At 43.8% G+C, this 23,994-nt stretch overlaps 1 protein-coding gene across 1 annotated transcript in view; it reads left to right on the forward strand.

Moving 5' to 3' along the window:
• The first annotated feature begins 3,212 nt into the window (after positions 1-3,212).
• LOC124712007 (CUE domain-containing protein 2) overlaps positions 3,213-23,994 on the forward strand; it is a 108,384-nt gene continuing 87,602 nt past the window's right edge. The window contains exons 1-4 of the mRNA XM_047242295.1: positions 3,213-3,332; positions 3,412-3,540; positions 5,611-5,816; positions 11,254-11,450. Coding sequence (XP_047098251.1) covers positions 3,449-3,540; positions 5,611-5,816; positions 11,254-11,450 — 495 coding nt within the window. The 5' untranslated portion in view covers positions 3,213-3,332; positions 3,412-3,448. The remainder of the gene's footprint in view (positions 3,333-3,411; positions 3,541-5,610; positions 5,817-11,253; positions 11,451-23,994) is intronic.

Raw genomic sequence — 23,994 nt, forward strand, 5'->3', positions numbered from 1 at the left:
GCATGTCAGAGTACGGTGCAGCGAGTAAGTGTGCAGACGTTTTCTGACGTGCTAATTGTGACTGTGTGTTGAAAATTGCTAAAAGAACACATATTGATGACGTTATGAAGGGTATAATTCTAGGGCGACTGGAGGCTGGTCAAACACAGAAGGTCATAGCACGGGCCCTCCGTGTGCCACAAAGTGTGATCTCAAGATTATGGAAACGATTCCAGCAGACAGGAAACGTGTCCAGGCGCTACAGTACGGGACGTCCATAGTGTACAACACTACAAGAAGACCAATGGCCAGGCGCTACAGTATGGGACATCCACAGTGTACAACACCACAAGAAGACCGATGGCCATTGAATACTGCAGATAGCCTTGCTCGGGAACTTACCACAGCCACTGGAACAGTTGTCTCCAGACACACAGTCAACAGACAACTGGACAGACATGGGTTATTCGTCCAAAGACCTGCAAGGTGCATCCCACTGACCCCTGGTCACAGGAGACCCCATAAAGCCTAGTGTCAAGAACACAGTACATGGTCATTGGAACAATGGTCCCAGTTTATGTTCATGGACGACTCCGGGTATAGTCTGAACAGTGATTCTCGCCGGGTTTTCATCTGGCGTGAACCAGGAACCAGATACCAACCCCTTAATGTCCATGAAAGGAACCTGTATGGAGGTTGTGGTTTGATGGTGTGGGGTGGGATTATGATTGGTGCACGTACACCCCTGCATGTCTTTGACAGAGGAGCTGTAATGCGTCAGATGTACCGGCACGTCATTTTGCACCAATATGTCCACCTTTTCAGGGGTGCAGTGGGACCCACCTTCCTCATGATGGATGATAATGCATGGCCCCACCGAGCTGCCATCGTGGAGTACCTTGAAACAGAAGATATCAGGCGAATGGAGTGGCCTGCCTGTTTTCCAGACCTAAACCCCATTGAGAACGTTTGGGATGCTCTTGGTCGACGTATCGCTGCACGTCTTCAAACCCCTACAACACTTCAGGAGCCCCGACAGGCACTAGTGCAAGAATGGGAGGCTATACCCCAGAAACTGCTCGACCACCTGATCCAGAGTATGCCAGTCCATTGTGCGGCCTGTGTACGTGTGCATGGTGATCATATCCCATATTGATGTCGGGGTACATGCGCAGGAAACAGTGGCGTTTTGTAGCACCTGTGTTTCGGGACGGTTTTCTCAACTTATCGCCAATACCATGGACTTACAGATCTGTGTCGTGTGTGTTCCCTATGTGCCTATGCTATTAGCACCAGTTTTGTGTAGTGCCACGTTGTGTGGCACCACATTCGGCAATTATCGTTAATTGATGAGCAGGAGTGTAGTTTCTGCTGCTGTTCATATTACTCAACTGACCAGAAATCCTTGTCTTCGCTCCATTTCACTTCACTGACCCCATTATTTCTCGACTGAGCAGTAGCATTTCTCTTTTCAGATTTTATCACTTCCCTATAACATTCAATCTTCTGACATTTCATGCTCCGACTTGTAGAACGTTACCCTCTCGTTGGTTCTTCAATATTTTTCCCATGGGTAACATACATAATAGTTATCTGAGGTTTTCTTAAAGTTTTTGGTTATATCTGGTGTTGAGTCTGGTTGTCTTCAGAAGGACTCATTTATAAGTTCTTGCTCGTCCTTGATACCGAATCTTGTCCAAACAATCTTACATGCAGCTTCTTTAGTTCCTTGTCTACTGCAACAAATACGCCTCCATTTCCCATTACCTTATCTTTTGATGCATAGTTAGATTCTTCCCCCGCAGTCAGTTTCAGGTATTTGTCAACTTTCTGCACTTAATATCGTATGAGCCCTCTGATTTGATTTTTTCAAATTCAGAGAATTTGTTGCGAGTGCTTTAGCAGCTGGTCACTAGTATTTTTATTGTTCCATCCCTGGGTCCATATTTTTGGATTTTACTCTAGTACTCTGTTGTCTCTGGCAGCCAACATTATCTAGATTGGATTTCTAAGTTAAGAAATCGCTTAGCATTCCACTCATAGGTATCCCTCTGGGCACCTTTGATATGCATTGCGCCTCTGAACTACTGCTCTACGATTCCCAGCCCTATGGCGCAAATCTAGGAAGTCACAACCTAGCTTGTAACAGAACCTCCTAAGTCTCTGGTTCAAGCATTCCACCTGGCATAGAACCAGAGCGTCTCATTAAGTTCTGGGAACAATGCTGCAGGCTGTAACTTCTGTCAACACTTCGTGGACAAGGCTGATTTTTAATACCTTTTCTGTCAGTCGTCGGAGTGATCCAGGTATTACTGCGGATCCCAGACGAAAGGCATTTTTTTTTCCAAATTGCGCTACAACACCACCAATCCCTTTTGCACTTGCTTCTCCCTGACAGTGGGCAGGACACTGCTAGCTGCCCAGCAGGCGAAGATTGTCTCACTGGCTCAATCAGTTATGAATGTAATGATGTGGAACAAGTGATTTTACATTCGCATTCGCATTAAATATGGTTACGTGCTACCGTTTTTAGCGGAAGACAACATTTCACTACTCAACTGGATGTGCGCTATTCTGAAACTTGTTTTTGTTGTCGTCTTCAGTCCGAGGACTTTTACAATGCAGATCTCCACGCTAGTCTATCCTGTGTGATCATATCTGAATAACCACTACAACCTATTTTCACTTCAAAGTGCTTCTTGTTCATCATTTCTCCGTTAATTAAGGCTAGCTCTGCGCTGTGACCATTCCCCACGAAGGGATGGGGTTGGGTTTGAGTTCCGGTCCGGAGCATACTTGTTATTCTAGGAAATGTCGACTGGAAAATTATACGACTAAAATGTTACAATATTAGGCTATTTTTGCATTTATTTCGCAGTCATTGCGTTTTTATAAAGAATTATCTTTGTGTAATAAACACCTTCACTATATTATTTTTTAGTGAATATAGTGTCTTCCAATATTGCTTTGTAGGTCTTTCTGGTTAATCGCTGATAATTGTTTTCGTCTTGTTCGGAGCTTTTTTCGTGGACGTTGACCCTAGCAATAACATAAGCAAGAAACTGTATTTGCATAAGTATATTCCCATAACTGAACGAAAGTTCGTTTCACGAGTTCGCACGAATTCCATGTATAACAAGAAGTTTATTTCAATAATATGAATGTATTGATTGATTGCTACTTTGAGTCTAGTGCCAGTTCTTCCTCACAGATGTAGCAACTGTCGTCTGTCATTGTCAGCGAGTTGTTGTTTACCCCCGTTGTAAGTCAGTTCGCTTGTGTTAAATAAGGAGACGCCGGAAGCTTTTTATTGTTGAATTTGTACATATATTTGAGGAGCTTGTGGAGGGAAGGTGTGTTTGGATACTGTGAGCGATTGAGTTGAAAGATCTATTGTTTCTGGCTTAACCGTACGGGTGTAAACAATTTTAGGTACAGCGACCCCAGGCACTGAATTCCTACAGATAGCATGAATCGTCCGACGATTGCAGAGCAAGAAGATCTTGTTAAAGAATCCCTTTTTAAGTTCCTGAGGAAGCACATACCAAGTGCTCAGTTAAGGTATTCATAATGCAATAATGTTAAATAGCGTTAGCGATTTTGCTGCGGAAAAATTATTTATCGCTGCTGGATAAGCGGTCTGAGAAAGACATAAAAACAAAGAGGAAGTTTTCATCTCATATATTCGTTTCGTAGCTTGAATCGAAAAACTTATCCTACCATTATTATTGTTGTAAGCTGTGTGGATTCATATTTTCATTTACTAGGCTTAATTTTCCATAAAAATTACATAGATGCCAGTCTTTCGAATGATGCAGACACTTTTTTTATGATTAACATTGGTAACTAAGTGTGAGTGCTAATCTATTTTCGGTCAGTAGTCGCGTTTGATGTTTCAGTGTACTAGGTAAGGTAAGAGGGGCTGTAGTTAGTGTAGTGCCGAAATATAGGCGCACCAAATAGCCCATTTTGTTATCACAAGAGTTAGAACGTTATGAGAAAAGTAGTGTTTGAGAAGAAATTTAAGGTACAAAGGAGTGTTTAGGCCTACTCAGAATGATCATAAATATCACATTAAAGGAGCAGAAAGAGCATATCAGCTGTGTATCACAATGTAACTGCAGGAAGGTGGTGAAATCTAGTACAAGGATCTATATTGACTGACTATGCCGTAATCTGCCTCAAGATGGTATGAGTACTATCTGACTCTATTTCTCTGTTTTATTTATTGTGTTGAGTATTGTATATAAAAGAGAAGTTGAAGTAGTTAGCATCAGCATAACTCCAAAATCATTAGTAGGAAATACAGCAGTGGATTCAGTGAACCAAATCTATTGGAATCAGGTTTTCTACCATACCTTCCTGTAGTGCAAATTTGTTGCATTTTGTAAGCCACTAAGTTTTTTTTCCTGATCTGTTGCCAACAGCATGCTACTATAACCCTATGCAATGCTCTTTGTTCTTGCATTTAAACACAATCATAGAACAGGGTGTAGTTTTCAGTAGTAAATGAGAAACCCTTATTGGATATAGCTTGTTTTCTAGAATATAGCCTACCTCAAAAGTTCTTTTTCAAGGTAGTAAGTAGCATACTCTCTGATTTTTTTAGAAGTTTACAAAAAAAAGGGTGTTGTCTAGTAATAGAAATTTTTATCTCGTGAGGGTATCATTTGAGCATGCGATTGCAAGGGTGATTGGAAAGGCCCATCGTAGGTCCTATTCCATGTATGGAGATTATCACATACACAGGGAACTGAATCGTGTACCATCTGAGCCACTGTGAAACATTATATTTTAATGACAAGAAATACCTGTTGCAGGAATCGGAACCAGATTCTGATGCAGCTCTTACAATTTGCGTACCGAATGATTCATTCAGTGAAGTCAATGCCATAACAACAGTAATAATCACCCTAAAATACATTTGTAACAAAAGTAATTAGCCTTCATATTTTTTGTTGTTTGAAACTTTCACCTGAAGGTATAAGTTGTTACCAGTGTAGTCTTTATATTTGTTTGCTAGAATTAAAACAAGAATTCATTTATTACGCATTATTTTCATTTTTGGATCTAATCTGGCAGTATTCTGTTTTGGCAATGTGTCTTCCTGTATTTCATCTGTTTCCTTTCACTGTAAAGGAATTTCCTCAGAACCACATTTAATATCATCTGTGTAGCAGCATTACTAGTGCTTGATCAGTGAAATATCTTCTCATCTAAGGCATATAAATGTATTAGATTTTGCACAAAATATTTTGTTAAAGACTGTGATACTCTTTCTGAAGTAATGGGGCATTGTCTGGGAAGAGATTTTTTTTTTTTTTTCCCCAATCATGTACATTCTTTTGCTGGCTGAAATTTCTGTTAAGTGTTTTGAGTGTAGCGTACTAATAGAAAGTCTGTCAGTCTCATGAAGGTGATGCACTATGTTGACATTATCTATAGTCCTCATATCTCCAGTACCATTTCCGTAGTGAACAGTAAATGATCCATTGTAAGCAAAGCTATGTATATCCAATTGTGCTGTTCCTTTAGAAGATAATTTACTGTATAGGAGGTAAGATAAATTTTACGTGCAAAACAATCCTTTATAAAGTACTTGTTAATAATGAGATTTTTTTTTTACCGCAGTTCTATTGATGAGATTGTTTTGAGATATGTAGTAAGTATACTTGAAGACCTCGGCACAGAAGCAAGTGTGGAAGAAGCTTTTGATGTTGAAGGTTTTTGTGAGATGATGGCAGCGTATTTCCCCGAATTTTCCACAATACATCACACAGATGTCTGTCAATGGATGTTCGAGTTGGAGGCAACATTAAGCCAAAAGAAGAGAAAGGGTAATTGACACCGATTTATGCATGTATTAGATGTAGGGTACGCTCCCCTTATGAATTTTGAAAAAGTGTATGAAATTGTGTGATATGTATAGCATCAAGTTTGTGCATATTTTGATGTACTGTTGTTAATAGTTATAACCTCCAATTTTGTTTTGTCAGAAAGAGTTGGTTGTTTTATACTAAAAGATTTTGTTTGTTTTGGACACCCCCTGGATAAGGATAAGGAGGTGAACTTGGAAATGGCCCAGCCAACCATTTGTAGATCTATTATAGTTAGTGTTTGATAGATATATTATAACAATCCCACATTGGGAAGGAAATAAACAGAAATACTAGATACATTCACACCAGCTTCCATGCATGTTAGATTGATGTGGTAGCTGCCACCATCAGTTGCGAGCTCAGTGCATCTTAGCCAATGTGAGACTGGAAAAGATATTTGTTATTTGAAGTAGTAGGGGTCACATTTGTTCAATCATCTAAGAATGAGTGATAGCCTCTTCTCCTTTTGTATTTTTATGAAGAAAGTAGTCACTTGTAAGGAGGTATATTCAGTATTTCTTGACTTCTGAAAAGCATTTGACCAAGTATCACAATACTTATTAAGGAAAGTGTGGATCATGTGAGGTATCAAAAGAAATTTGTGACTGGGTGGAGGATTTACTGGTAGGGAGGATGCAGCATGTTATTTTGGATGGAGAGTTATCAACAGATGTAGACATAAATTCCAGCATTACCCTGGGAAATGTTTTGGGATCCTTGGCACTCATATTGCATGGTAGTGACCTGGTAGCAACTCCAATCATTTGCAGATGATACTTTTGTCTCTGACAAAGCACTGTTCTGAGAAAAGCTGCATAGTTATGCAGTTAGATCTTTGTAGGATTTCAAAGTGATGCAAAAACTGGCAACCTACTTTAGATGCTCATAAATGTAAAATCGTGCATTTTATATAATACAAAAATATAGTATCTAATGACTACAATATCATTGAGTCCCAACTGGTATCAGTCAGCTCATACAAATACCAGGTTGTAACACTTTGTGGGTATAGTGAAGGGAATGATCATATAAGCTCATACACAGGTAAACTAGTGAGGGATATACTACAATCTCCTACTTATTCCTTGTATAGGACCCACAAAGGCAAAATTGGAGTAATTAAAGGTTTTTAAACAGTTGTTCTGTCAAGGCTCTATGTTGTGGTCTTCATTCCAAACACTTATTTGATGCAGCTCTCCATGCTAATCTGTCCTGTACAAGCTTCTACAACCTGCATCCACTTGAACTTGCTTACTGTATTCAAGCCTTGGTCTCCCTCTACAATTTTTACTGATGTGCAGTTTTGCTCAGAGCCAGAAACCTGTTCCATAGTGGAACAACAAAATAATTATAAAAAACACTGGTATGGGCTCGAGTAACATAAACAACATGTATCAAGAATACATTTATCACTCTCAAGGCTCAGCTGCCCTGTCTAAAGGAGGAGTGTTGGGAAAATTTGTAATCACTATTTGGATTCATTTCCTCCTCTCAAGTAACATACACAGTATTTATAGGCACCAATTATCCTCTAGTATCCTGAGCATCTATCAGTACGGTGCCATATAATCTGACCCCATTATATTTGCTGAGTAACTAGCAACACACTTTGACCAAGCCCCAAAATCTGACAATTACCATCCTGCCTTCCATATCCAGAGAAGATGAGAGGAGATTATCTGTCCTTGATTCTCAACTCTGAGCACCTCAAAGCCTTGGCACTGTGCCTCAAGAATGAACCAGGCCCTGATTGCATATATAAGTAGATGCTTTGTCATTTACTCTTAGAATACAAATGTTGTATTCTTGCAGTTCTTAACCACTTTTGGCAAGAGGATGAGTACCCTTCCCTCCTCTACCCTCCCCCCCCCCCCTCCCCCCCACCCTCCTCTCCCTGATGCCTGCACAATGAAATAACAGCATTGTTTTCCCTATTTTAAAACTGGGAAAGAACCATCAAGTGGACAGTATCACCTCAATTCTCTTACAAGCACTTTTTGCAAATGGTTCAAGTGGCTCAAATGGATAGTGAGCTGATCTGGACTTCAAAGATGGACTGATGTCGAAATTATGTTATGGATTTCTGACAAGGCAAGTCTACTTGTGTCTTAGGAATCTGGTATCATAATGGCCAACACCTGGTAGCCATTTTTTCTACCTGTGAAGAGCCTGTGATACACATAGTGGCATCATTCTTACTGTTCTACTCTGATAGGTCTTTCAAGATTCTCTCCCAGTTTTTATTCAAAAATTGTATCTCAGTGGTCTGTCTGAGTTAAAAAAGATGCTTCTGACAGTCTTAAATCCTGGGCTCCATTTAGAGTGTAACCATTTTCCAAACAAGAGGCTGTGAGGTCTGCAGTCTAACAGTGTCCGTACTGTATGTTGATGACTTGCATCTACCACACTGCTTGAAACCTTAGTATTACAGGGCACCATAAGAAAAGCCTCATCTATGCCAACCATCTGTGCACTCAAAATACTTCTAAAATACGCGCCATAGTTAGTTTACCCAAATCTAGATCATAACGAGTTTCTTAATGGATTAGAGACATACTGCTTTCTAGGACAAGTGTTTGATGCTGAGCTAACTTGGTTACCTCATATACACCAACTTAAATAGAAGTACCAGGTAAAACTTCATACTCAATGTGACTTCTTCATCCTTCTAAGACTTCCTACATCGACTGCAGAAACCTGGCTTATAGATCAGCAGCCTCTCTAGTGCTACACCTTTTAGACCATAAAAAGCAATGACGGACCATCTATGTGGAATTTCTTGAGTGTTAAAAGGCAAATTTTTTTTGCCAGACTTTGGACATCATATATGATGGGTTCATCACTTCAAACTAGAAACAAAACAAAACTGCAATCCATGGAGTGGCACCACACCATCTTTCCTCTAAAGAAAATGTTGAGACACCCTCAGCCAGTAGAGTTATGGTGATGGTCTTCTCAGTCTCTGAAGGGATTATTCTGTTTAATGTCCTCCCTCTTGATGCAATGATCAACTCTCAAGTGAATTGTTCTGCTTTCCACAACAATGAAGAAATGAATTCAGCATGTTCCTCACAAAAATACAAATGAACTTCTCCTTCTTCATGACAACACATTATCTCACACAAGTCTGTGCACCGAAGAGGAGCTCACAAAACTTCATTGGACTGTTCTTCCTCATCTACTCTATAGCCCAATCTCAATGCTCCAGCTTCCATCTGTGTGGCCCAATGAGGGGTGCTTTCTGCAGGAAGCATTATGGGGATGATGGGGATGTTAGTGATGCAGTAAGATGTTGGCTCCAATGTCAGTCTGTAGAGTGGTGTTGAGGCCCTCCCAGTGAGGCTGTCGCGTGGAATGGAGATTATGTTGAAAAATAGGTTTTTGTAACCAAAAGAGTGGGGAATAATATGATGTATTGGAATCCTGATTAAAACCAACCTGCTTCCAGAAAAGTGTTGGATTACTTATTGAACGCACTTTGGGAATCTATTTACGTTTTTCTGTGACTGTTCTTATTGATCCAGAGTTAAGTCAACTGTAATCTTGATTCCACATGGCAGTGGTTTGGTTTAGATCACTTGGTGGCTATTTTAAATCATGGTACTCTCTCTTCTTTTATTTTGAAATATTTATTTTGCGGAAACCATTTCTCTCTCTCATAGGCTACTCATGTCTCTACGTACACTGGTATACATTTGAATCTTATAGGCTGTATTTCATTTGAATTTAATTGAAATTTGCTTGTTGGATATCGTGCAGTACTCACTGGAAGCATTTTACTTAACGTTACATGCAATTTTGTAAAGGAGTATGACATCGCTTTAACTAATGTGATATCTATTGTTGACATTAGTTACAATAACTTTCCTTATTAATGTTTGTTTACCAGAAACACTACAATAAACTCTTGATATCAGGTCTACAATTTCAGATATCACAACTGAACGGATATATTTGATAGCTGAAGAGATTCTTTGTTGTTTCCTGTGATGTCCTCTTCATTGTCATTGTGCTATTTCCTAGACAGCACACTCCAGTTCATCAGGCTGGAATGCAGCGGCATGAAATAACTGCTAAGCCAGCAAGTACCACAATGTATAGTAAAACTGCCATCACCAGTCTACCTCCAAGATGCAGTGCGTATGTCCATACCAGTGTACAGCCACAAACAATAACAAAAACTTCCAAACAGTGTATGATCCAACATTGCTTAACTAATAAAACTCTTCAACTGTTGCGATCATCATTCATCAGTTAGGTACTAAACGTTGTGGAAAACATCATTCTTCCGAAAGTGATATGTTGCATTATATCTGCATGATTTTTTCTGTCTGGATTTTCTCCCTGAGCTGAAAAGCCCCAGGTAATGCACTGGGAACTTGACTTTCACCCTCTTCCATCTGCTATACTTCTAATGGAGTAGTGCATTGCCCAGGGTATACATGGTTCTCACCATTGTGTTTAAATTGAAAAATGTTTTACGAACTTATCAAATGGTTGTATGTGTAGCTAAAACAAAAGTAATGGCAATGGAGGAGAAGCATAGGTAAATTCATTTAAACATCTCAAGACAGAAATATCAATATACAAAACTAATCCAGATATGGTTCAGAATATACAGAGATATAATGCTATAAATGGTTATACAAGCAAATATCTTGGTAGAACTATAGAGGAAAAGATAACACTAAGAATGTGGTGGATAAATTGTCATTTATGATAATGGCAAACTGGATCGTAAGATAAGGAGATGAACAAAGAATTGAAGCAGCTGAGATGAGGTTTGTGACATCACTTCTTGGACCAACACTAAGAGAGAGAGTGCAGAGTGAACATATGAGACAGCTAGATGTAAAAACAATAGTGACAGAAGAGATTAGATACTGCCAAGTAAAAATGTGACCTGACATCAAAAGGATGACACTTGAATTACATTTCAAACAAACTGGGAAATGGGTCAACAACCAATCTTTGGAATAGAAGAAAAAAATTCATTATTGTAGTAAACAACAGATTGACAGGACAGATATGGGTGAGTGTTGTATGTCATGAAGCACTTTGAGTATTTCCTTGCTAGGTTTGACTTTGAGCTTATGAGTATGATTTGGTAGGTTTTTGGATGGCTCACTCCACATTGTCCAGTAAACTTCAGCAAAGTTATGAAAGTGACTGCACAGCACATTTATAGAAAAAAAGTAAATTAGAATGAAATAAGTTTAAAATTTCATAAAACTGTTAACGTATTTAATTGGGACATTACATTGTAAGAGTAAAAAATAGCACCACTTGTGTGTAAGTGTGTAATATTTAGTGACATTTTTGTCCACAGATGAGTGCAACAACAGTGATTCCTTTAAAAAGGATATACCTGTGCTAGTGACTTTTTTGTCCACAGATGAGTGCAACAGCGGTGATTCCTTTGCAAAGGATATACCTGTGCTAACTCTGCAGACACTTGTACCTACTCGTAACCATGGTGACAGTGAGAGTAGTGGTGGTGGCAGTGGTGACACCACAAAACGTGTACACCAGCTCTCTGAAAACAGCGATGGAAGCTCAGACAGCAGTGGCGACTATTATTTGGGACAGGAGGTAATCTACATATTATCCTTCCATGTAATTCATGTGACTGTAGGGGGTTGAGTTCCTGTCAGGTATGCAGCTGGATCATGCAGTTATCTCAATACAGTATTTCCACATTCCATGTGGCAGCCATCTTGAGGTGACCCCCCTGCGGGTCCGGGGTAAGAATAGGCCCGAGGTATTCCTGCCTGTCGTACGAGGCGACTAAAAGGAGTTTCAACCGTTTTGGCCTTCCATGTGTTGGTCCCCCTTGGGGTTTGACCTCCATTTTTCAAAATTCTACAGAAGTACGAGCCTTTTGGGGAAGGACACCTTACGTGGTGTACCACTGGTCCTAAGTGCACTAAGACCTTGGCACTCAGTATTGTACCGGCGTTGTAACCATACCCACTATTCCTCAAATTGGGCCTAAACGCCTGATGGGTTGTCCAAGTTATGCCCATAGTGCATCTCCATCTGCCCCAGCGATCATGATGGACTTTCCATGGCACCAGAAATCCAGCACGGTAGCCAGCCCGTTGTGGTGGGGTCGTCATGTACCCTCTAGGTTGTAGCCCCCTGACAACACAGGGATCGTATTGCCGATACCTGAGCTGCACGCTCCCCACGTCGGCCAAGGAGTAGATGCCCGTCTCCTTGGGGCATCAGGACTCCCGGCAATGGTCATCCTGCAAGGTGGCCCTTGCTGCGGCTGGGTGGCGCCCGTGGGGAGAGCCCCTGGTCGGAGTGGGTGGTATCGGGGCGGACGTTTCGCAGATGAAACGTCAACACGTATCAGGTCGCTCTGCGGCAGAGTCTTTCAAAAGAAAAGGTACCGTTTCTAGTCCTGGTTCTCCTGCCCTTTCCCCCTTGGCCACTCTATGGGAGGAGGGACAGGCCCGCCGGCTTGGGGCGAAGTACTTCCCCCGCTATTTGGTCTGTTCTCGAACCGATGGGGGGACATTCGCCACCTCCAAGCCCATGTTCTTTGTTCAGCACATTGAGGACATCTTCGGGGAAATCGAGGCTCTCAGCAAGATGCGTTCAGGGTCCGTACTTATCAAGACCACCTCCGCCACACAGTCGGCGGCGCTCCAGGCGTGCGACCGCCTAGGGGACATCCCAGTATCCATTGTCCCACATCTGGCACTAAATAGGACGCACGGGGTTATTTTTCATCGTGACCTCCTGCTACAATCTGATGAGGAGCTCAGGGCCAACCTGGAGCGCCGAGGCGTGTATTTCGTCCGGCGAGTCCAGCGCGGCCCCAAAGACCGTCGCATCGACACCGGGGCCTTCATCCTCGCCTTCGAGGGGGACGTTGTCCCGGAGAAGGTAAAGGTGATGTGCTACCGGTGTGACGTGCGACCGTACGTCCCGCCTCCTATGTGCTGTTTTAGGTGTTTGCGCTTTGGGCACATGTCGTCATGGTGTGAGGCTGAGCACCTTTGTGACGATTGTGGACGTCCTCTTCGTGAGGAACATACATGCACCCCACCACCTCGGTGCATTAATTGTCCTGGCGTCCACTCGCCTAGATCCTCAGACTGCCCCGCCTATCAGAAGGAGAAGAAGATACAAGAAATCAGAACTTTGGATCGGCTCTCTTATTCTGAGGCCAGGAAGAAGTATGACCGCCTTCATCCCGTGCCATTGGCCACTTCGTTTGCCTCAGTTGTGTCCACTCCTTCCGCGGTATCCTCACCCCTATCCTGTCCCCCCTCCGCCCATCAGGGGGCTCTGCCACCGCCTCCCAAATCCCTCCCTTCCAAATCCTCCTCCCCCGTGGCCCCCACCCCCTCTGCCCCAGGGGCCACCCTTCCTCCTCCTCCTCCTCCTCCTCCTCCTCCCCCCCCCACGCCACCTGAGAAGCGATCCTCTTCTCAGGCGTCCATCAGGGAAACGTTCCGGACCCCAGCTTCCGATGTCCGGCGTTCCAAAACGGACCCCGCGCGTGAGGACCTTCTTCGGGTCCAGCCCACCATCCCTGTGCCTCCTCGGCCTTCCAAGAAGAAGTCTCTATCCCCCTCTCCACCCCGGCACGTTTCGTCTGACGCTTCATCCGTGAGTCGCTGCTCCCGGCCGTCCTCAGTTTCGCCGGGACGCTCTGCTGCCAGGCGCTCCGCCGGCCTTTCGTCGGCAAATGATGCGGCCCCTTCTACACAACCAGGGACAGTGGCCGCAGCTGGCGACGAGTCGATGGAACCGGATCCGCCTCCCGTCGGTTGTAGCGTTGTTCCCTCGCAACCTGGCCCTCCGCGGCCGTCGAGGTGACCAGCTCTTCCCCCGTCTCGTTCCCCCAACTTTTTGACTAGCGATGGCGTTGTTTCATTGGAACATAAGAGGTATTCGATCTAATCGGGAGGAATTACAACTGCTCCTCCGCCTGCACTGTCCGCTCGTCCTTGGTCTCCAGGAAACCAAGTTGCGCCCGACTGACCGTATTGCCTTTACCCACTATACCTCGGAGCGGTATGACCTCACCGCTGTGGACGGTATCCCAGCTCATGGTGGGGTCATGTTGCTCGTTCGGGACGATGTCTATTACCGTCCCATCCCATTGACCACCCCCCTCCAAGCAATAGCTGTCCGCATTACTCTTTCTGCTTTTACTTTTTCAGTTTGTACCATCTACACTCCACCGTCATCTGCTGTTAGTCGGGCTGACATGATGCACCTGATCGTTCAGCTTCCCCCGCCGTTCTTATTGTTTGGCTACTTCAATGCCCATCATCCCCTTTGGGGCTCTCCTGCATCCTGTCAAAGAGGCTCACTCTTGGCGGATGTCTTCAACCATCTCAATCTTGTCTGCCTCAATACCGGCGCCCCGACTTTTCTCTCGGACTCTACTCATACCTACTCCCACTTGGACCTCTCGATCTGTTCTACCACTCTTGCCCGTCGGTTCGAGTGGTATGTCCTTTCTGACACCTATTCGAGCGACCACTTCCCCTGTGTCGTTCATCTCCTGCACCGCACCCCATCCCCATGTCCTTCGAGCTGGAACATACTGAAAGCTGACTGGGGACTTTACTCCTCCCTGGCGACCTTTCCGGACCACGATTTTCCCAGTTGTGACAGTCAGGTTGAATACCTCACGGCTGTTATCATCAATGCTGCCGAACGTTCCATTCCTCGTACTACTTCTTCTTCACGTCGCGTTTCCGTCCCCTGGTGGAACGAGGCTTGTAGGGACGCTATCCGTGCTCGACGACGTGCTTTACGCACCTTTCGCCGCCATCCTACATTGGCGAATTGTATTGAATACAAACGTCTCCGAGCGCAATGCCGTAGAATCATCAAAGACAGCAAAAAAGCTTGTTGGGCCTCTTTCACCAGCTCCTTTAACAGTTTTACTCCCTCTTCCGTCGTTTGGGGTAGCCTGCGCCGGCTGTCGGGCATTAAGGCCCACTCCTCGGTACCTGGCCTGACCTCAAGTAATGAGGTCCTCGTTGATCCTGTGGCTGTCTCCAACGCCTTTGGCCGCTTTTTCACGGAGGTTTCAAGCTCCGCCCATTACCACCCTGCCTTCCTTCCCAGGAAAGAGGCAGAAGAGGCTCGGCGACCTTCCTTCCACTCGCTGAATCTGGAAACTTATAATGCCCCCTTTACTATGCGGGAACTCGAATGCGCGCTTACACTGTCCCAATCCTCTGCTCCGGGACCAGATGCCATTCACGTTCAGATGCTGGCACACCTTTCTCCGGCGGGCAAAAGCTTCCTTCTTCGTACCTACAATCGCGTCTGGACCAAAGGTCAAGTCCCCAGGCGTTGGCGTGACGCCGTTGTTGTTCCTATACCCAAACCCGGGAAGGATAGACACCTTCCTTCTAGTTACTGCCCCATTTCTCTTACAAGCTGTGTCTGTAAGGTGATGGAGCGCATGGTTAATGCTCGGTTAGTCTGGATTCTTGAATCTTGACGACTACTTACTAATGTCCAATGCGGCTTTCGTCGCCGCCGCTCCGCTGTTGACCACCTTGTGACCTTGTCGACATTCATCATGAACAACTTTTTGCGAAGGCGCCAAACGGTGGCCGTGTTCTTCGACTTGGAGAAGGCTTATGATACCTGTTGGAGAGGAGGTATCCTCCGCACTATGCACAGGTGGGGCCTACGCGGTCGCCTGCCCCTTTTTATTGATTCCTTTTTAACGGATCGAAAGTTTAGGGTACGTGTGGGTTCCGTATTGTCCGACGTCTTCCTCCAGGAGAACGGAGTGCCTCAGGGCTCCGTCTTGAGCGTAGCCCTTTTTGCCATCGCGATCAATCCAATTATGGATTGCATTCCACCTAATGTCTCAGGCTCTCTCTTTGTCGATGACTTCGCGATCTACTGCAGTGCCCGGCGAACATGCCTCCTGGAGCGCTGCCTTCAGCGTTGTCTAGACAGCCTCTACTCATGGAGCGTGGCAAATGGCTTCCGGTTCTCTGAAGAGAAGACTGTTTGTATCAACTTTTGGCGATATAAAGCGTTCCTCCCGCCATCCTTACATCTCGGTCCCGTTGTTCTCCCATTCGTGGAAACAACTAAGTTTCTAGGGCTCACGTTGGACAGGAAACTGTGTTGGTCTCCACATGTCTCTTATTTGGCTGCCCGTTGTACACGTTCCCTTAATGTCCTACGAGTTCTTAGCGGTTCATCTTGGGGAGCGGATCGCACTGTCCTGCTTCGCTTGTATCGGTCCATAGTCCGATCGAAGCTGGATTATGGGAGCTTCGTCTACTCGTCCGCTCGGCCATCCCTCTTACGCCGGCTCAACTCCATCCACCATCGGGGGATACGTCTTGCGACCGGAGCCTTCTACACTAGTCCTGTCGAGAGTCTTTATGCTGAAGCTGCAGAGTTACCATTGACCTACCGGCGCGACGTACTGCTGTGTCGGTATGCCTGCCGGCTGTTGTCTATGCCCGACCACCCCTCTTACCAGTCCTTCTTCGCCGATTCTCTCGACCGTCAGTACGGGTTGTATGTGTCTGCCCTGCTGCCCCCCGGAGTCCGCTTCCGTCGCCTGCTTCGACAATTGGATTTTGCCCTCCCTACCACCTTCAGAGAGGGTGAGAGCCAGACACCACCTTGGTTCCAGGCTCCGGTTCATATTTATCTCGACCTCAGCTCACTCCCGAAGGAGGGTACTCCGGCTGCAGTGTATTGCTCACGGTTTGTCGAACTTCGTGCTCGCCTTGCCGGTCACACCTTTATTTACACTGATGGCTCCAAAACTGACGATGGTGTCGGCTGTGCCTTTGTCGTCGGGGCCGCCACCTTTAAATACCGGCTCCTCGACCAATGTTCCAGCTTTACGGCCGAGCTTTTTGCTCTCCATCAGGCCGTTCAGTATGCCCGCCGCCACCGCCATTCATCGTAGGTACTCTGCTCTGACTCACTCAGTGCTCTTCAGAGCCTTGGAGCTCCCTATCCGGTCCATCCCTTGATTCAACGGATACAGCAGTCCCTCCATTCTTTCGCTGATGATGGTGGTTCTGTCAGCTTTCTGTGGGTTCCCGGACATGTAGGAGTGCCTGGGAATGAGGCTGCGGATGCTGCAGCCAAGGCTGCAGTCCTCCTGCCTCGGCCAGCCTCCCATTGTGTCCCGTCATCTGACGTTCGTGGGGATGTATGTAAGAGGCTTGTGTCGTTGTGGTGGGATGCTTGGTCATCCCTCCAAGGAAACAAGCTCCGGGCAGTAAAACCGCTTCCAACTGTATGGACATCATCCTCCCGACCATCTCGTACGAGGAGGTCCTTCTGACCAGGTTGTGGATTGGGCATTGCCGGTTTAGCCACCGCTACCTGCTCTCCGGTGACCCAGCCCCGCAGTGCCCTTGTGGTCAGGCATTAACAGTGCGCCATGTTTTATTGTCGTGTCCCCGTTTTAGTCAATTTCGTGTTGTCCTGTCCCTGTCATCTACTTTACCGGATGTTTTAGCTGATGATGCTCGAGCAGCTGCTCGTATTCTGCGTTTTATAACTTTAACTGGCTTGTCCAAAGACATTTAACCTTTTTACTTATTTTATCTGCATCTTTGTCAGGTTCTTCTGGTGTCCCCCCCCCATCCCCTTGAGTTGTAACAGATTCCATGTGCTCTAACAACAGTGACTGGGCGCTAATGACCTCAGCAGTTGAGCGCCCTTAAACCCAACCAAAAAAAAAAAAAAATCTTGAGGTGAGAAGACTATAGGCCTATGCTAATCTCATCAGAACTGATCCATACTGTAGATGACAGCCCTTTTATACGCCACAGAAGGTTAACAGTGCATGTGCCAGAAATCGTGTCTCCTGCCCTGTAGCACTAGCGAAGTTACATTGCCACCAGTGTGAAAGCTGGCAGAAAAGATGAATCTCTATCGAGTATGACTGTCGGTATATTCTGCCGGCATAAGCAATATCAGATAGAACAGGGTTCCAAATCTAACTTAATGGGTAACTCTTGTCTATATTTATAATGTTGTCCACCAGTATAATTTCAATGTATTCTTTTCAGACACATTCTATAAAGTGAGACACAGGAAATCATTTGTGTTTTATCTGTTGAGAATGGCATGGCTAATGGTCGGTATCTATGGGCCTTCATGGCCTGTTCGGGAGGAGTTTACTTTTAGTTTTTTATAACATTGTGTGTCTATTGATGCGAATAGTTTGTCCATAGATGTTTTTACCAAAATGGCAAGGGAGTTTTCTCAACTAGGTGTATAATATACACTTTAGGTATTATATCTTCTAAAAATCCATCCTACATTTGAAAATATGTGCCCCACCATATGGTAGGAAAGCCACTGATCTACATGCGTCATTGACTGTTTTCAACAAAGGTCCAAACTTGAAGGCAAAAGGAGTCTGTTTGTCTGTGTAGCCTTTCTGCTTGAACATGAGCTTAAGGCATTCCAGCTCTTGTTTCAAGCTTTGTGCATCTGAGAAAGTGTAAGCACTCTTTGCCATTGTCTGCAGGAGCTCTGTGCATTGGTACAGTGAATAACTCCTCAGTGTGTTTAAATACCAATCTGCATGTGTAGGCTTATGCTAAATACTGTGTTCAAAAGTCCAGTTGTCCTTCCTGTAGACAAATACATCTAGTAATGGAAGTTTTCCACCCCTTTTTACCTCCATTTTGAACTTTATGCTGGAATGAAGACAATTAATATGATTCTATTTTGTGTGGCCACATCGTAAGCATATTGTTTTTGGTCTGAATCAGTTCTGGTGAGAATAGCATACAGCACTTGCACCTGAAGATGATGGCCAGATCAATTTTGGGAGTATTGTGTTCCGATGATAGCACGATCTGACTGCAGACCCAACAAGAATATTTTTGTTTGTGTGTAAAAGCCAGCCTTTAATTAGGAAGATTAACAATGTAAAAAAGACAAGATTACTACTTGCCACAGAGAAGACATGTTAAGTTGCAGACATTCACAATTAAGACACTACATAAAGCTTTTGCCCACATCCTTCCATCAGTACAAAACACACACACACACACACACACACACACACACACACACACACACACACACACACATATTCGAGCACACTATCAAGCACACCTCATGCACACATGACCACCAACTCCAGCATCTTGGGCCAAAATGCCCCCCATGGGGCACACAGCTATTTCCTGGGTACATGTGTGACAAGCATGGGTCCCTGAGCTATTTCAGCCTTTATTCTTTTCCAGGCTGCTTTATCTTCCCCTTCCTGTTTTTCTTTATTCCTTTCACTTTGCCCTGCCTTTGTTTGGTTTGTTTGATTCTGCTCCTCTTTTTGGCTTTTCGTTTTTGGTCCTCCTCATGGATTTGACCTCCACCTCTAAATTTGAAATCTCTGGTATGAGCCAGATGGGGAACAACTCCCTCCCTAGCATCTTTGGCATCGATTCCTCTCCCCTACTTCTCCTCTCTCCCTCTTCCTTTTCTTCCTTCCCCTCCTTCCCCACCACAGCCTTTTTGTCTCCTCCCTAGGTTACCAACTCCGTAGCCAGTCCAGGTAGTGGGGCTATTATGTACCTATCTGGCTGCGCCCCCTGACACCATGGGGATTGCACTGCTGGTAACTGCACTGTGAACACCTCAAGCCTATGAGTGCTTGCCCATCTTATCGGGGCATCGGAACTACTGGCAATGACTGTCCTGCCAGGTGGCCGTTGCTATGGCTGGATGGTACAGCAAGGTGAGTCCCTGTTTGGTGTGGGTGGTACCAGGGCGGACATTTGGCACATGAAATGGTTAAACTCTCTGATTGCTCTTCCCCAGCCACAAGGCTTTTGCCACCACCAGAGCCTTTTTCTTTGTGGAACACATTGAGGACAAGTTTGATGAAGTTGAGTCCATAAGCAAGATGAGATCTGGCTCCCTTCTTATGAGGACAACTTCCACCAGCCATTCGGCCTCCCTCTGTGCCTGCGGCTATTTAGGAGAGGCCACAGTGAATATCACTCCTCAGAAGTCTCTCAATATGACACAGTTGTAATTTTCCATAGGAATCCTCTCCTCCAGACTGATGACGAACCTGGGGCTAATCTGGAACAACATGGCGTTCATTTTGTCCGGCATTTCCAGAGAGGCCCCAAGGGCCATCATGTAGACACTGGCACTTTCATCCTGGCATTTGAGAGGATAATCTGCCTGAGAAGGTCAATTTAATGGTATATATAATCCGTTCATCATAAGAATAAATCTGATGTAAACATTGCACTATGTATTCTTCCGCATTTGCTGGAACCTCTTCAGATTTCTGTTTCATGTGCGACTGTTGAGTACAATATAAGGGTACATTTTGTGCTGTGCGTTATGCGCCCATTGACTTAGTGTTAATATGGGGCAACAGCTTTACCGGCGCATTTACCTTGGACAGCCCTGGCCAGTCAGCTGGTACAGCTAACCTGCAGTGATGTGTCCAGCTGCAGTTCGTGCATAAAAAGAGGTGAGCAGAGGAGCAATACAGCTTTGAATGTCGTTTAATTTTCATGCAGAATGAAGTAATACACTGCAAATTCCCACAATATGCTCCTTAGATGACTAGACAAAAACTGCAACATGCTATCGTTTTTAGCTAACGTACTATTGTAATTAAAAACAAGAATGATGTAAATTCCTGACTTAACCACAGGATAATTTTTCTGCATAAGCTGTGAGTAACATAAGAGAGTTGTAGGATTTCGCTGTATAGTTAAATATTGAAGCCACTGTAGGTATTACTTAGTCAATTGCCTGTTAATCTCTTAGCTCCTTCCTTATCCAAATTCGGGAAATACATTGCAGTTCTCGAAGTGGCACCTGCTACGTTGATAACGAGCCTATCAACACCAGAATCCACGAAGCCGACCAGGCGCAGTATTTTCTCTTCTTCTTTTATGACGAGCCATTCTATATCCCACTAGCGTTCGGCAGTGACATGTGAAAAAGTTGCGTGCTTTAGTTCCAGTACATCTGACAGCTCAACAGCCTTGTTACTTCTCAGGCCAAATCCCACAGCTTGGCTCCAGATCAGCTCTGTTGGGTAGCAAATGTAAAAATTCATCATTTGTGTGATAATGTGCTCAATGCTGTGAAAATGGTTGTTTGTCACATTTATATGATACATATTTACCTCTGTGGTATAAATGATGGACATAGTCCAAATAAAGAGGATTTGGTTTTCCATTTGTGCCTTGAAAAATTAAATTGTTGTTTTTTTCTTAATTTAAACAACTTTTGTGAACAGTCTTTCATAAAACATTGATAATTAAGAATTTGTATTTGAAATGGAAACAGGAATTTCACGTCCAATATGTAATTAGAAACAAAAAGACGTGCATTATTCATAAAAAATGATGATGAGTTTTATACTTATGAGATGTAGGTATTTCAAATTGAATGAGAAGAAAAAAATGATAATGGGGAGATTTTAGCCAACGCACGAATAACCGCATTTGGTTCGCATTCCATTACGCTACCGACTGCGCTACACGTTCAGTGTGGGTTTGTTTATCCGCTGCATTATATACAACCCTGGGAAAACTACAAAGCCAATTATCTCTGTAAATTTATAAAAAAACATTCGGAACAGCTTATTTCTTGGCACTTTTTAATAGTGTTCCACGACCGTGTTTCGCTACGCGACGATCAGAGAACAACACTGCAGAGGCTGTGACTGTACATGATTTTTGAAATAAAAACTATGTGGCTAAAGTGTGAATAAGAAAAATGTTGATGGCTGTTAATACATTTGAATATCTTAGTTTCATGTAGTGTAACTTAGTGGGGTGGAGATGGTGGAGGGTTGGTGAAGGTACTTGTTGGTGCCTTTGACATGGGAGGCTAGATTATGGGAAATTGGTTGGAGATATTGATCAGTGAGGACCAAAATTCTTTCAATGGGGGCACAATAACTATCCATAATGGGTCATCCAGGATTGTTGTGTTTGTAGATTTTGGGGCATGTAGAAGGTGGGAGTGCGGGGTGTCGTAGGGGTGTGGAGGGAAATGGACTCGGGAAATATACTGGGAAGGGCCTAATGCTTTAAGCATGGATTGGAGGTTGTTTTGTACTTCGGGTATGGGGTCACTCTGGCAAAGTTTATAGGTGGAGGAGTCGGATAACTGGCAGAGGCCTTCTGTCTGGTAGACCATAATTAGCCTCATGAGTAAAGACATAGACAATGCCATGCTGTCAGTTTTGGAGAAAAGTGTAAATTTTACTCCTATACTCTGGATTCTTCCCAGCCAAGAATTTATTTTCTCAGTGGAGCATGTACTATCCAGCTTTCCTGAGGACCAAGCAGAAGATATCGGGCAAAGGTTTCCCTTCTGTTACATCAGGCTCCGGGCTCATCAAGTAATATCTCCACTGCCAGAATGGCAACAATCCGGTTCATTAGAGAAGATCCAGTTTCATATATCATACCAGCAGACAAAGGCAACACAATGGTTCTTCTTTCACAGGATGATTATGTGGGCAAAATGGATTATTTACTTAACAGCATGACATATTGAAGTTGCAGAATGGTCCTACTGAATGAATAAAGTGGGAGATGCTTTCACTTCTGAAGAAGAGTTAGTTATAATATGATGTGCTGAAAAACCTTTGTCCTTTTACTGCCAGACTCACTGCCCACAAGAAGAACGATAGGACTTCGGGATATACTGTTTATCGAAAGCTGATGCACGTGGATTAGTACCTACATTTTAGCTGTCATTCTCTATACCAATGCACAGGGGTCTTGCAAACATTGGCAAAGCGCTTGCCACAAGACCTGGAACACCTTAAGCTCATATTCAAGATGAATGGCTACACAGACAAACAGAACTGTTGAACCTTCGAGCTTGGACCTTCAGCAGAACCAGTAGAAGATATACCTGCATCTACACCCATTCTCAGCAAACCACAGTGAAGTGCATGGCTGAGGGTATGTCCCATTGTACCAGTTATTAGGGTTTCTTCCTGTTCCATTCATGTATGGAACGCAGGAAGAATCATTGTTTGAATGAATGCCTGTGTGCATCTGTAATTATGCTAATTTTGTCATCACAATCCCTATGTGAGCGATACATACGGAGTTCTGCATGTAGCTCAGTGTTTTTCATACCACGTGCTGCAGAGTATCTTAAATGGTAGGACAGCTTTTGAAAAGATATAATATCTAAAGTGTATTTTGTCTGCAAGCTAAGATAGAGAACTCCTTGTCTCAGTAAAAGGTTAGCTAAGATTGAGGAAGCCTGTCATTTATTGACTCCCTGCCATTGTGGTAAAACATGTACATGGTGAAACTGTTCGCACCAGTAGACACAGAATTTTAACTGATAAATCACTCCCCTGCCTCTCGCTTTTGCATTTGTGCTACGTCAGGTCAATTTTCTCGAGATTGGTGACAGATTGAGACTGCCACCCAAGTCTAAAGATTCAATATGTTACCTAAATTTCATATGCTGCAACATATTATGTAATATGCACCAAATGTAAAATCGTAGTGACCTTCATTTTTTATTGCAAACTTTATTCAAATTTTGTGCAGTGTCTTACTTCCACATAAATATCATAACATCTATGGCCATTAACAAAATGATGGGTATGCCATCATGAACTTGATGTATAAAGCTGTAAGTAAAGCAAAAATGATTTTTTACTGAATAGTTTCTGTAAAATTAATTGAGAAAGATTGCAGGGTGTGCGCCTCGATTCTGTCATAACCGACTGCCCAAAAGGCTTCAGACATTGTCAGCCTGCACTTCTGAACAAACGAATGAACTCACCCAGCACTTTGGATGAAAATTGGTCACTGCACATTGGCCACAGTATCCTGTGAGGACTGTACTTGCTAACGTATTTGCATAAGGACAGCAAGTTTACTTTTCTAAATTTCTTATTAATCTCTGGAACTTGCTACAGTCGTGTTGTAAGGAGCAAGTGGAAGTAGAAAATGTTGTGCTTGAAACTCGGAGCTGTGGCTGTTGTTATCTTATAGTTTTTATTAAAGAAAAACCTTGACAAAAATAAAAAGTTAAGAAATGGATGCAGAAGTATGCGTATATAAGTTTTCAGGAAATAATTTAGTAATTTCTTGTCAGCAGTTTATGGATTTTTCATATTTTGGCAGAT

This window comes from Schistocerca piceifrons, chromosome 8 (genome assembly GCF_021461385.2).
Source record: "Schistocerca piceifrons isolate TAMUIC-IGC-003096 chromosome 8, iqSchPice1.1, whole genome shotgun sequence".
NCBI classification, from domain to species: Eukaryota; Metazoa; Arthropoda; class Insecta; order Orthoptera; family Acrididae; genus Schistocerca; species Schistocerca piceifrons.